Genomic DNA, 13,256 nt, shown 5'->3' on the forward strand with positions numbered 1-13,256 from the left:
ATTAGAACTCATGTGCAAGGGAGGAAAGATATTTATTTAAAGAGAGAAATGAGTTTTCAAAAGGGAAAACTAGCTTCACAGCAACTAGTTTCAGTGTATCATGTCTTGACCACCTAAGTGAAAATCCTTAGCTTAGATAATATTGATTTGTGTCATGAGTCTATGACTCTATGACTGATTTATATCATAGGCTCCTGGTTTACTGTTTAATGCTGGAAATCTAGCCAAACATTTGAAAACAAATATCTGAATGGGATAGGAATTAAGTTTGAAAAGATTTCCTCAGTAGACCTGATTTGGTATGGCTTGGACACAACTGGACTCTTTTAAAGAGAATAAGAACATCATAGGATATCTAAAATAGCATGGAAAGCGGAGCCCATGGAAAGCTGATTCAGAAAGCGATTGACTTAGAGTGGGGCACCACAGTAAGACATTTCAGGACTGAGGAAAGATCTGTTTTTCTTTTTGTCTCGCTGGACTTGGAACCCAGGGTCTCCTGAATGCTGGGTAAACAGTCTACCACTGAGCTACACCCAGAGCCAGGGATCTGATTTTAGATGGAGTTCAGGATTTTAAAAATACCTTTATTTTATTCATTTATTTTTATATGGTGCTGAGGATGGAACCCAGTGCCTCACACATGCTAGGTGAGCACTCTACCACTGAGCCACAACCCCAGCAGGAGTTCAGATTTGATGGGAAACCCACTAAGAATTTAGAATTTAGAATTAGTACATGCTAATTCTAGTATGTGCTGGGTGAGACAACAGACCGGGATCAAAAGATTTAAAGATTATTTGCCTGGGAGGGGAAAAACTCCAAGTGGGGAAATTAACGCTGCCGCATAAAGAACACGCTAGATTATATAAATCAAAAATGGTATCTACAGAAAAGTCTATCCCAGGGGAGAAGACACCAAACAGCTCAAATATTTTAAAAAGGGAGGCTATACATCAATGGCAACTGTAGCTGTAATGAACCCACGTTCATAGTGTTCCTTTTATAAGGAGCTCTTTTAAAAATTCCCAAACAAAATAAACAGAGTCTCCTATTTTCAAATTGCAATGCCCCAAAGCAAAGGGCAACCAATCCTCAAAACGCACATCTGCGCCGCCTGGCCGATGGCACTAGATACCAAGTGCAATAAATGACTTTTCCTTTTATGAATGATGGGACAGTGGAGCTTACAAAACACCAGATCCTGGTGACCTCACTGGTTTGGGCACCTTTCCTGTTTGTACTGACACTAAGGACACCTGAAGCACAGCCATGCCAGGTGTGGCGTGGCGGGTCTTCAGAGCCTGCGCAGGCGCACGACGTCCGGGGCTCGGACGACACCGGAAGTGCCTCTTCGCGCCCCGGATGCGCCGGGGTAGCGGCGGTTGCCAGGGCGACGGGAGCCATCCAGAGCCGCTGGTACTCGGAATTGGAGACGGAGAACCGGTGACCAGCGGCGGGCTTTGCCCGCTGCGGCCGCTCGCTCTGGGTTCCCACGATGTTCTTCTACCTGAGCAAGAAAGTGAGTTTCCTGGGGCCGCCCCGCTCCTCCTCAGTGCCCGCAGCCCATGGGCCATTCCCGCATCCTTCCCGCTAAGCCAAGCGGCTTCACCGGGCCCTGATCGCGGCTCTGCTGCCCCGCTGCCCACCTGCCGGCCTGGTCGGGCCCCGGACCTTCTGCGGGTCCCGGAACCCCTGGTCCCCCTTAGCCAAGCCAGAAACCCTCTCACGCGTCTCTGCCATACCTGCCCCGACCGGGTCCTTTTGGGTAGCCCGCGGGATAGATCACTAGGTGATCTATCACCAGTGGTGATCCAGATGACTTTGGATCATCATCGCGCAAGAGAAAAAAATTAACAAAAGGTAGCCTAAGTGTTCTAGGGGGAAAGGGAATACAGACCGGTGGAATGGGTCAATAACCCTCCAGTCCTCATCCACCCTTTAAAAATACCTCAGGTGACTTACCTCCTAGCTTTCCCCGCAGCCTTCGCCTTTGTCTTGTGTGCACTTCTTTCCTTTTTTATCAAATTGTAGAGCACGGGACATTTCAGAGGAACATGCCCATTTTCATGACAGCTCATTTTTTTTTTTTTCTGCAAGGCTTTCGTGTTTCTTCTTGAAAGACTTTCATCATTTTTCATCTCCTGTAGACGTACTTCCTAACTCCTTCGTGAAAAGTTGCTAACGTGACTGTGATTGCTTTTACAGATTGCCATTCCCAATAATGTGAAGCTAAAATGCATATCCTGGAACAAGCACCAAGGGTTCATAGCGTGTGGTGGTGAAGATGGATTACTGAAAGTTTTGAAATTAGAGACACAGACAGGTAAATGAATGCAAGCTCACAGTCTGAAATTATAGAAAAAGGAAAAGTGTCATTGATTCAGTGTCATATGCTCTTGGTATTTGTCAATATGAAATTCTAATTCTTTTAAAAACAAAAAACCCTAAACATCTTGTGACATTTTTCTAGAGAAAAGTTCAGAGAATGTCAAATGTGAACATTCAGCTTTTGCTGAAATTATTGATGGGAAATGAAAATGAATGAAAGATGAAACCAAGTCACTATGTTGTCTTGTGCCAGGTCCAATTATTGCCCTCTGTTATTAGGAGTCTAATAAAAATCATGCCAATCAGCATTTCAGTAACATCACAAAATCTCACATTTTGGCAGTTTTTTTTACAGGTCCATATCATCTTTTTTTCTTTATCAGATGTATTGTGATTATACAACTAGTGCCCCCAAACAGAAAATAGAATATATGTTACCCTTTTATTAATAGATCTCTTATCTTTGTAGCTTTCTTTCTTTCTTTTTATAGTTCTCTGGAATCACATTGAACAACTTTATTTAACTTCCATACTATTACTCTGTATTAGGGATCTAGGTAATCCCTATCTAGGTTGGAGATCTAGATAAAGAGATTGACATTGGAATCAGTTCTGCCACAAGATTACTGAATGACTTTCAGCAAGTTGCTGAATATCTTTGGACTTTAGTTCATTATTTTGTCAAATGAGGTAAACTATATTACATTTTGGGTTCCTTTATAGCATGACCTCTCAAAATTTGTCAGGCATAAGAATCACCAGAAGAGGTTGTTAAAATGGATTTCTGGGATCCGTCCCCAGAGTAGATCTGGGACAGGGCCTGAGAATTTGCATCTGTAGTGATGCTGGTATAGCCAATGCTCCGACTATCCTTTGAACAGTGTTTATTAAATATTTCCCGTGTATTAGATGGTTAACCTGTGCTGTCTCATTTGGCTTTAAAATACTCTTGAAAGGTGTGTATTCCAGGTGAGAAAACTGGGGCTATGATCATTTAATAACTGACCCAAGGTCACACAGCCTATAAGTAACACTACACAAAAGGCTCATGAGCATCCTAAGCAAAGAATAGAATAATTGTTTTGATGTGCTACACTAGTTATGTGAAATAAAAGGCAGATTGGAAGATAGATATTTAAGTATCAAAGTTTGGCTTCTGATGTTTTGTAGTTTAATCTTTTAACTGTGTTAAAAGAAAAATATCTCTGGTATGTTTTTTAAATGTGTATGGATATATATATATATATATATATATATATATATATATATACAACTTATTTTGTCTAAAATATGTAAAAGTTTTAGTTACATTAAGAAATGAATGTATTTTGTTCAACATTGAAAGTGTTAGTTTCTGTTTTTCTGAGACAAGGTCTATGTTGTTCTTTCTCACTATGTGTTTGACCATTTCTTTTCTTTTTTTTTTTGAAACATTTTTCAATACAGAAGAAGTCAAACATTTTGAATTTTGTCATATTTAAACATATTTAAATATATTCCCACTCTACCTTCCTGTCTATGATGACTGAACAGTCAGTCCTTGGTCACTTTGCTAGATTCTTCTTTTCTAACAATTGGAATTCCTGAGAACTTGTTTGTGGGCTCTCTCTATATTTGCTCTCTAGGTTTGTTATTTTATTCCCATGACCTTAAATGCTATCTGTAGGGTGATGATCCCTCATTTATATCTCCAGAACAGTCCTGAATTTTCAGATTTGGGCATCTCCACTGGAATCTTTCATAGGCATTTCATATTTACTATGTCCAAAATGGAACTCTTGATCTCTTAAATCTTTTTTCAGTTCTGTTTCAACTTGTATGTTAATTTCACTCGTTTGCTCAAGCTGGAAGTCTAGTCCTGCCTCTCTTTAACATCCCCTTCATCAAAATTCCCATTGTTGTTTCTCCTTTTATTCATTGTTCATGGTAGTTTTCTTTGTTTTGTTTTTTTTAGATGATGCAAAATTGAGGGGTCATGCTGCCCCTAGTAATCTTTCTATGAATCAGACTCTTGAAGGTCATAGTGGTGAGTCCAGCAGTTTTGTTTATTATGTGTAAATTGTAGTTAGTCATTTAGAAACTATTTACTTAATGTAGAAATGTCAACATTTTAAATAATTATGATATTATTTTTATGGAGTCATAATTAATATTTTCCAGAGTCATTCATTCTTCCATAAACCTGAAAAAAGTAGGTGTTATATGTGAAAAATACTGTTATTTCTCTGTAGATTATATATATATACATACATATATATATATATATATATATATATACACACACACATCTATATGTATCTATAATACATAAATATTATTTTCCTTTTAAAGATTGTTTGATAATTACAGATTAAAGGATACTAAAGATGTAACAACTGAATGCACAATATGATCCTAAATGGGATCCTGGAATGAGAAAAAACAAGTATCTATAAAGAACATTACAACTGGGTACAGTGGTGCATGCTGTGGCCCAGATACTGGGAAAGCTAAGGCAGGAGGATCCCAAGTTCAAGGATAGCCTGGGAAGATTGGCAAGACCCTGGCTCAAAGTAAAATAAAATGAATTAGGAATATAACTCAGTGAAAGAAAGCTTACCTAGCACATATGAGGGCCTGGGTTTAATCCCCAATAAGGCAATAAATAAATAAATAAATAAATAAAAATAAACATAAAAATGGACACCTTGACAATTGAAATTTGAAAGTGGACAGTGTGTTAGGTAATGATATTTTATCAGGTTAGATTTTTAAATTTGTAAGATAGTTATGAAAGAGAGTATCCTTAAAAATACATACAAAGTATTTAGAGATATAAGAATTAAAAGAAATCAATTACTAACGTCACCCACAGGTTTAATATATACTTAAAGTGTGTTACAAATAGAGTGTAAAACCCGGGAGGTTGGAAAGGGGGAAACAGATAATGGGCATTTTCAACCAAAAATGAACAAACAATTCAAGGGAACAACTTGGTGTCCTTTGGACACCATTATCCTTGGGAGGCAAGCCAGCTTGGTAAATCATGCTTACTTTTGTTTCCACTATCTGATTTACTGGCAGCTTTCCATGAAGTGTGCCTTTGCAGGCATGAAATAGGGATGGATGTGAGAGTATTAAGCATTGTTGTAGGAAATTAGTGATCTCAGTAATTATATCCTATGAATATTTTTGATATTCATAATATTTGAAAAACTGGTTAGTTGCATAGGAAGTCTTGATTTTAACATGTTCTTGATGTTTGCTTATATAAAGGTACAAATTTGAAATTAATTGTAGCCATTTTTAAGTGTCTAATTTATTTTCCAATGTTCTAGGTTCTGTTCAAGTTGTAACATGGAATGAACAGTATCAGAAATTGACCACCAGTGATCAAAATGGGCTTATCATTGTCTGGATGTTATATAAAGGTACATTAGGAGAGCTGCTTTAATCTTTCACAAATTGGAGTCTGGATCACAGTGTTTGGATGGAGAAATAACGTCTCTGAAATAGACCCCTGGTAACTAGAAGAGCTGATTGCATAGTGATGATATTTCTGGATTTATTGTAGCTTACTTTTAATTTTATTTCCTTTGAGCTGTAACTTTGCATTAAGAAAGCAAATTAAGTGACTCCAAACTGAACTTATTAACTTGGTAAAATAGTTTCTACTCTTAGATAGCTCTTCTTCTCCTTCCTCTAACCCCTGCAGATTTCCACCAAGAATTAGGTCCTATGTGGCTGGTGGTTGAAGTTAGTACACTAGAAGAAAGCACATTTATGAAGAATTCAGCAGCAATAGTAATTCACTTTCTGTATTGGACCAGTCAGTTTCCTTTTCTTTCATGGATGCAGATTTTATCTTGGCTCTGGCTACTGACCTACAATTTTTGCCTCTTATCTATAAGAGACAGAGTAAGGTAGAGAGGGAAAGAGAAGAATTAGTTTAGATGCATCATTATTACTAGAAAAGCAACTCATGATACATGTTCTCTTGAAGCCTGTAGCCATTGTCTTCTAAAGGGAAAGGTACATGTGTGTTGTTTTCAAAAGGTTCAGGGTATGTTGTTTACAAACCTATAATTAAAAAATATGTGGTAGTGCTTGAATATTATTTTTAAAGTATGTGTATTTGAAAAGTGGAGTGGGGTAGAAAGTAAAGTAGATGGGAGTGAACTTTGTTTCCAAGATAAATTTTCTCTGGGCTTCAATCCTAATTCTATTAGTATCCTGCGCTGACCAGTTATTTCAAATCACATGACATTTGCTTGGCAGATGGCCAGAGTTCCCTAGGCCAGAAAGTGGTAAAGTTTTTAAAAAACACAAAAATAAGACAAAATTCCCTGTTCTTTTGCTTCTAATTGGATTATATTATGAAAGAAGTCACATCTCTGTCCAACTCTGTGTAGCTCAAATGTTTTTGTTCTCAGTATTAGTGATGGCATATGTAATATACCACTGATGTAACATGAATTGCTTAAGAATTTTTTAAAGAGTTTTACTTAATGTGCTTTTATCTCATATGCTTAAACTAGTCATCAGAAAGTTTATGCATACATATAAGGTTGTTGTTATTCTGTTTTCCCCCCTGCTTAGTTATTACCTGAAAAGATAAGTTTCAAGTGGGAAAAGTTAGGCCTTCAGAAAAATAACTTGTTTTGGCCCTGCAAAAGCAAATGAAATTTTCTTTTTTAATTGACAAGAAGAAAGCAAGAAAAAGAGAAAAAGTAAAAAGAAAAGAGCTGGGCATTTGTTGTGTTTTCTGTGATAGTCTTTGAAAAGATTATTAGTCAAGGCCTATGTTAATTTTTTCTTTTGTTTATGTTGATTTGAAGGTTTTCTAGTTTAATATCTCAGGTTGACAAAACTTTGCAGTTATTTATTGCACAGTGTACTTTATGAAGTGTTGTCAACTCTTAAGTACCATTTAATAGATGTGAAAGTTTTGATTTGTAATTTTTTAATTTGTGAAATCAGGCTCTTGGTATGAGGAAATGATCAACAATCGGAATAAATCAGTGGTTCGAAGTATGAGTTGGAATGCTGATGGACAGAAGATCTGCATTGTGTATGAAGATGGGGCTGTGATAGTGGGTTCAGTGGATGGTAATTGCATTTATTGGATATAGGACTAAGATCAACATTTAGCTTACTTTTTTATCTTTAGATATTTAAGTTAATTGTTAGCATTCTGATTGAAAAATAGACATAAAAAGAGAAAATAGTCGCGATACATTTTGCTGAAATCTAAGAAGCATTTTGGTCCTAACCATTTATTAAGTCTACACGAGAAAACAATCTATTCTTTTTTGATTTCCTACAGTGGCACTGAAAAAAATGAATTAATTTTTCAACATTATTTTAAATATGTCCATCATATAATTCATCTTTATATTGGTTAGACTATATAAATGCATAGATTTTATTTTCAAAAAGTACATAAAATCATAATAATATATGATATTTTCAGTAAAAGATAGTATATCATTGTTAGTTGTATTTTATAACCTTAAAACCTATGTCTTTCAGATTCTAATATGTAGATGAAACTGGGTCTTCTGTAAGTCAGCACCTTGGTATTAATGTGAATGAAATTGTTGATAGAGAAATAACATTTTAAAGTCATTTTCATATCTGTGTGTGTATATGTGTGTATATATATATTGTAGTCAGTGAATATTTCTGAGAACTTTATAGAGCAATAGCTATGGTTTTAGAAACTAAGAATGTAAGCTGGGTACAGTGGCTTTTTCCCATAGTTCCAGCAACTCAGGCCGCTGAGGCAGGAGGATTGCAAGTTTGAGGTCAGCCTCAATAACTTATTGAAGTTTAGTTGGGAGAGAATGGTAAAAATAGAATGGTAGCGAGATGGAGAGTTTAGAGTTGAGGAAAGTGTTTTTTTGTTTTATTTTGTTTGTTTTTTATTTGAGGTGATGATTTAGAAGATATGCATATATTTAAGTGTTTATTAGAAAGAGCCTAGAAAGATAAGTTTAATGAGAAAAAGAAAATGAGAATAATTTACTAAGGGAGATTTTTGCAAAGATGGAATGGATTAGATCATAGATTAGGTGGAAGGATTAACCTTAGACAGAGGTCTGGTTGGGAGATACCTCTTCCTGTGTATCAGGGAGCTAAGCAGAGTGGATAAGTTTGGATTTAGTTATGTTCTAAATGTCCTGAATTTCTTTTTCGGGAGCTTTTATTTCTTTTCCAAAGTAGATGATGGGCTCGTCTGTTAATTGGGAGTGAAAACCTGCATCAGTTTAGAAGAAATGGGAGAGTTTGAAACAGCTGCTATTTTAAATGTCTCTGGGGTTTTTTGCCTCCTATAAGTGCTCAGTAAATATTTATTGACCAAATAAATTGAATGACTGCATGAATGCTGAGAGGAATGTGAGAACTCTTTAGGGAAACAAAAATGTTGAAAGCAGCTGTTGGAGGATCATGAATCTGGACTTTTAATAATTATGTTTATGTTTTGTTTTAGGCAATCGTATTTGGGGAAAAGACCTGAAGGGTGTACAGTTGTGCCATGTAGCATGGTCATCAGATAGTAAAATCTTACTTTTTGGAATGGCAAATGGTGAAATACACATTTATGATAATCAAGGAAATTTTATAGTAAGCATATATATTTGTTGTTTTTATGTATATAATTTTATATGATTTTTAATATATTATTCATATGTATACACATTTATTTATTATGATGGCTTATGTAGTTAGTCTTTATTTATTTATTTATTGATGCTGGGAACTGAACCCAGGGGTGCTTTAACTACTGAGTCACATCCCCAGACCTTTTTATTTTTTATTTTGAGACAGGATCTTACCAAGTTGCTGAGGGCCTTGTTGCATTGCTGAGGTTGTCTTCAAACTCAAGATCCTCCTACCTCAGTGTCCAGAGTCACTGGGATTACAGGCGTGTGCCACCAAGCCCCTCTAATTAGTCCTTAGTTTGACTTTTAAATTTTTTTATAATCTTCCAACTTTAAAAAAATATTAAAACCAAATCTTGGGGCTGGGGATGTGGCTCAAGCGGTAGCACGCTCGCCTGGCATGCGTGCGGCCTGGGTTCGATCCTCAGCACCACATACAAAGATGTTGTGTCCGCTAAAAACTAAAAAATAAATAAAAATATTAAAAAAAATTCTCATTAAAAAAAAACCCAAATCTTGGCTTCTTTAAGGCAAATTGATGCAACATATTAGAGTGTAGCTTTTAAGTTTGATTTTTTGGTAGTTGGATGGGACAAGGTGCTAGTACATTGAAGTAGAGGGATACAGTAGAATAATGTATAATTTAAGTTTTGAGAATGTCTTCTGCTGCTTGAAGCCAAAGTTTACATGCAGATACCAAAGTTATTTTTGTAGTAACTAATGGTTGTTTGTAAAAAGAATGGAAAACTTAAACCATAGGGGAGAAAAATCAATTTTTAGAAAAAGGGTAAAAAAAAGGAGGCTTAGGTAGCATAATCTGGAGAAAAGTTTTGGTTTTGCAAGATTTAGCTGTGGTAGGTCTCTGATTACTGATGGGGCAGTTTTGTTTTGAGTGAGGATTGGGATAGTTCATGAATCCACTGATAGCTGAAAATAAAATTGGTATCGTTTGTATGACACTTTGCTATTTTCCAAATACTTTCATATACTTTTTGTCATCTGAGTCTCCCACATCCTCCTTTAGAAAAAAAATTCTTTTTTGGTACCAGGGACTGAACTCAGGGGCACTTTACCATTGGGCCACATCCCCAGCCCTTTTTTTGTATTTTATTTAGAGACAGGGTCTCACTGAGTTGCTTAGTGCCTTGCCATTGCTGAGGCTGGCTTTGAACTAATGATCCTCCTGCCTCAGCCTCCCCAGTCACTGGGATTACAGGCATGCACCATCATGCCTGGCTCCCCCCTTTTTTTTAACTTTCACTTTACACATGGGTAAAATAGAGTTAGATAAGTGATTTGTTCAGGGTTGATAAACCAGTAAGTGATTAAGCTTGCATTCACATCCAGATTTTTAAATCCTGTTTATGGTGTCATTCATACTGCTCTGTTTCAAAATGTAAATATTAAATCTAGCCAATTCTATCTAGATGAAAATGAAGCTGAAATGTTTGGTGAACGTCACTGGAGCAATCAGCATTGTGGGAATTCATTGGTACCATGGCACAGAGGGCTATGTGGAGCCCGATTGCCCTTGCCTTGCTATTTGTTTTGACAATGGGAGATGCCAAATAATGAAACACGAGAATGACCAAAGTAAGTAAAATTTCTGTTTTTTTTTTTAAATTGGAGAATTTAAAACATACTTGAAAATTGTTCTTAATATCAAGTCCTTTCAACTAAGATGCTAACACAGATACTTCATTTTCCTTCCCTTTTTGACTAGATCCAGTTTTGATTGATACTGGCATGTATGTGGTCAGTATCCAGTGGAACCAAACTGGCAGTGTGTTAGCCATGGCAGGCTCTCAGAAAGCAGTTACTCAGGATAAAGATGTCAACATGGTGCAGTTTTACACTCCATTTGGTGAGGTAAATGTATTGGTTTATCTTCTTTTCATTTAATGGTATAGTGGCAAGCAGGGAAAAAAGAATGGAGGAAAGGTAAAAACTTGTCACATTTTCTTTTAAGGACATTTTGAGTAATAATCTTGATATATCAAGTATATGTCTGACTAATATCTTCACTTTACATGTTTTCATTTTATTTTATCATGGAATTTATTTTATGATCTGTACATGTAGAAAGCCCTAAGTTTGATATAAATCACTGTGCAGTAGTTATTTAGAATATTTTCTCTACAACCTGAATAGCTCTTTTCACAGCTGGTTTTTGAGTAGATTTTAGTATAATATACCTGTTTGAGGTTCATTTTTTTCCTTTTTAATGTAATACTTTAAATATGATTAGGTATTAAACATACATATCTGTCTGCCCTTCTGGCAAATTTCTAATAATTTTAATTTGTTACAGTGATTGTTTTAATAAAACCTGTCTTAACAGTCAATGTATTTTTTTAGTTATTCATGACAGTAGACTGTATTTTGGCATATTGTACATACATGAAGTATTACTTATTCTATTTAGGATCCTAATCTTGTGGTTATACCTGATGGGAGTTACCCTGGTCATGTATTCAAGTGCAGGCTAGGAAAGTTATGTCCAGTTAATTCTACTGTCTTTCCTATTTCCCATCCCCACTCCCTTTCCTTCATTCCCCTTTGTCTAATCCAATGGATTTCTATTCTTTCCCTCCCCATTCTTCCTTGTTTTGGGTTAGTATCCACATATCAGAGAGACCATTTGGCCTTTGGTTTTTTGGGATTGCCTTATTTCACTTAGCATGATATTTTCCAGTACCATCCATTTACCAGCAAATGCTATCATTCCATTCTTCTTTATGGCTGAGTAATATTTAATTGTGTATATGTACCACAATTTATTTTTCCATTCATCTGTTGAAGGGCACCTAGGTTGGTTCCATAGCTTAGCTATTATGAATTGAGCTGCTATAAACATTGGTATGGCTGTGTCATGTAGTATGCTGATTTTAAGTCCTTTGGGTATAGACTGAGGAGTGGGAAAACTGGGTCCAATGATGATTCCATTCCGGGTTTTCTGAGGAATCTCCATACTGCTTTCCATAGTGGTTGCACCAAATTGCAATCCTACCAGCAATGTATGAGTGTACTTTTTTACCCACATTCTTTTTTTTTAAATACTTTTTTAGTTGTAGTTGGACACAATACCTTTATTTTATTTATTTTTATTGTGGTGCTGAGGATTGTACCCAGAGTCTTGCATGTGCTAGGTGAGCGCTCTACTGCTGAGCCACAACCCCAACCCCTTTACCCACATTTTTGCTAACATTTTTTGGTACTTGTACTTTTTATAATTGCCATTCTGACTGGAGTAAGATGGAATCTCAGTGTAGTTTTAATTTACATTTCTTTAATTGCTAGTGGTATTAAACATTTTTTCATATATTTTTTGACCATTTGTGTTTCTTCTTTTGTGAAGTACTTGTTCAGTTTCTTTGCCCATTTATTGACTGGGTTATTTGTTTTTCTGGTGTTAAGTTTTTTGAGTTCTTTGTATAAATGGATTTTAGTGCTCTATCTGAGGTATAGGTGGTACACATCCATATAGATACATTTATCTCATCCTAGACAAAGGTGCTGTACACATACATTGGAGAAAAGATAGCTGGTGCTGGGAAAACTGGAAATCCATGTGTAATAGATTGAAACTGAATGCCTATCTCTCACCCTGCACAAAACTCAATTCAAAGTGGGATCAAGGACCTACTAGAAGAAAAAGTAGGCCCAACTCTCCATCATGTTGGCTTAGGAACCAATTTCCTCAATAAGACTCCTAAAGCACAAGAAATAAAATCAGAAATCTATAAATGGGATAGTATCAAACTGAAAAGCTTCTTCACAGCAAAGGAAACAATCAAGAATGTGAACAGCATTTCTACAGAATGGGAGAAAATCTTTATTACTCCTACCTCAGACAGAGCATTAATCTCCAGATTATACAAGAACAGTCAATCTTTTTTTAAAAACACATATATATTTTTAGTTGTAATCGGACACAATACCTTTATTTATTTATTTTATGTGGTGCTGAGAATTGAACCCAATGCCTTGCATATGCTAGATCAACCACTGAGCCCCAGCCCCAGCCCCAAGAACAATCACCACTCTTAAATGATGCTACATTAAAATATAAGCATATATTATTACTTTCAATGATATTATAAATGAATTATATTCTAAAGATAATTTTCTGAAGTAGCATTGAACATTCAGGTAAGATAATTTATGTATTGGGCTGGGATTGTTGCTCAGAGATAGAGTGCTTGCCTAGCATGCGTGAGGCGCTGGGTTTGATCCTCAGCACCACATAAAAATAAAGATATTATGTCCACCTCTAACTAA

At 36.0% G+C, this 13,256-nt stretch overlaps 1 protein-coding gene across 1 annotated transcript in view; it reads left to right on the top strand.

The window, feature by feature from the left end:
• Nucleotides 1-1,376: 1,376 nt before the first annotated feature.
• Nucleotides 1,377-13,256, top strand: part of WDR35 (WD repeat domain 35) — a 60,012-nt gene continuing 48,132 nt past the window's right edge. Inside the window, exons 1-8 of the mRNA XM_081265460.1 lie at nt 1,377-1,522; nt 2,209-2,326; nt 4,286-4,357; nt 5,649-5,741; nt 7,291-7,419; nt 8,804-8,937; nt 10,403-10,568; nt 10,699-10,844. Of these exons, the coding sequence (XP_081121586.1) occupies nt 1,499-1,522; nt 2,209-2,326; nt 4,286-4,357; nt 5,649-5,741; nt 7,291-7,419; nt 8,804-8,937; nt 10,403-10,568; nt 10,699-10,844 (882 nt within the window). The 5' untranslated portion in view covers nt 1,377-1,498. The remainder of the gene's footprint in view (nt 1,523-2,208; nt 2,327-4,285; nt 4,358-5,648; nt 5,742-7,290; nt 7,420-8,803; nt 8,938-10,402; nt 10,569-10,698; nt 10,845-13,256) is intronic.

This window comes from Spermophilus citellus (assembly GCF_964194105.1).
Source record: "Spermophilus citellus genome assembly, chromosome: 13".
In the NCBI taxonomy this organism is placed as follows: domain Eukaryota; kingdom Metazoa; phylum Chordata; class Mammalia; order Rodentia; family Sciuridae; genus Spermophilus; species Spermophilus citellus.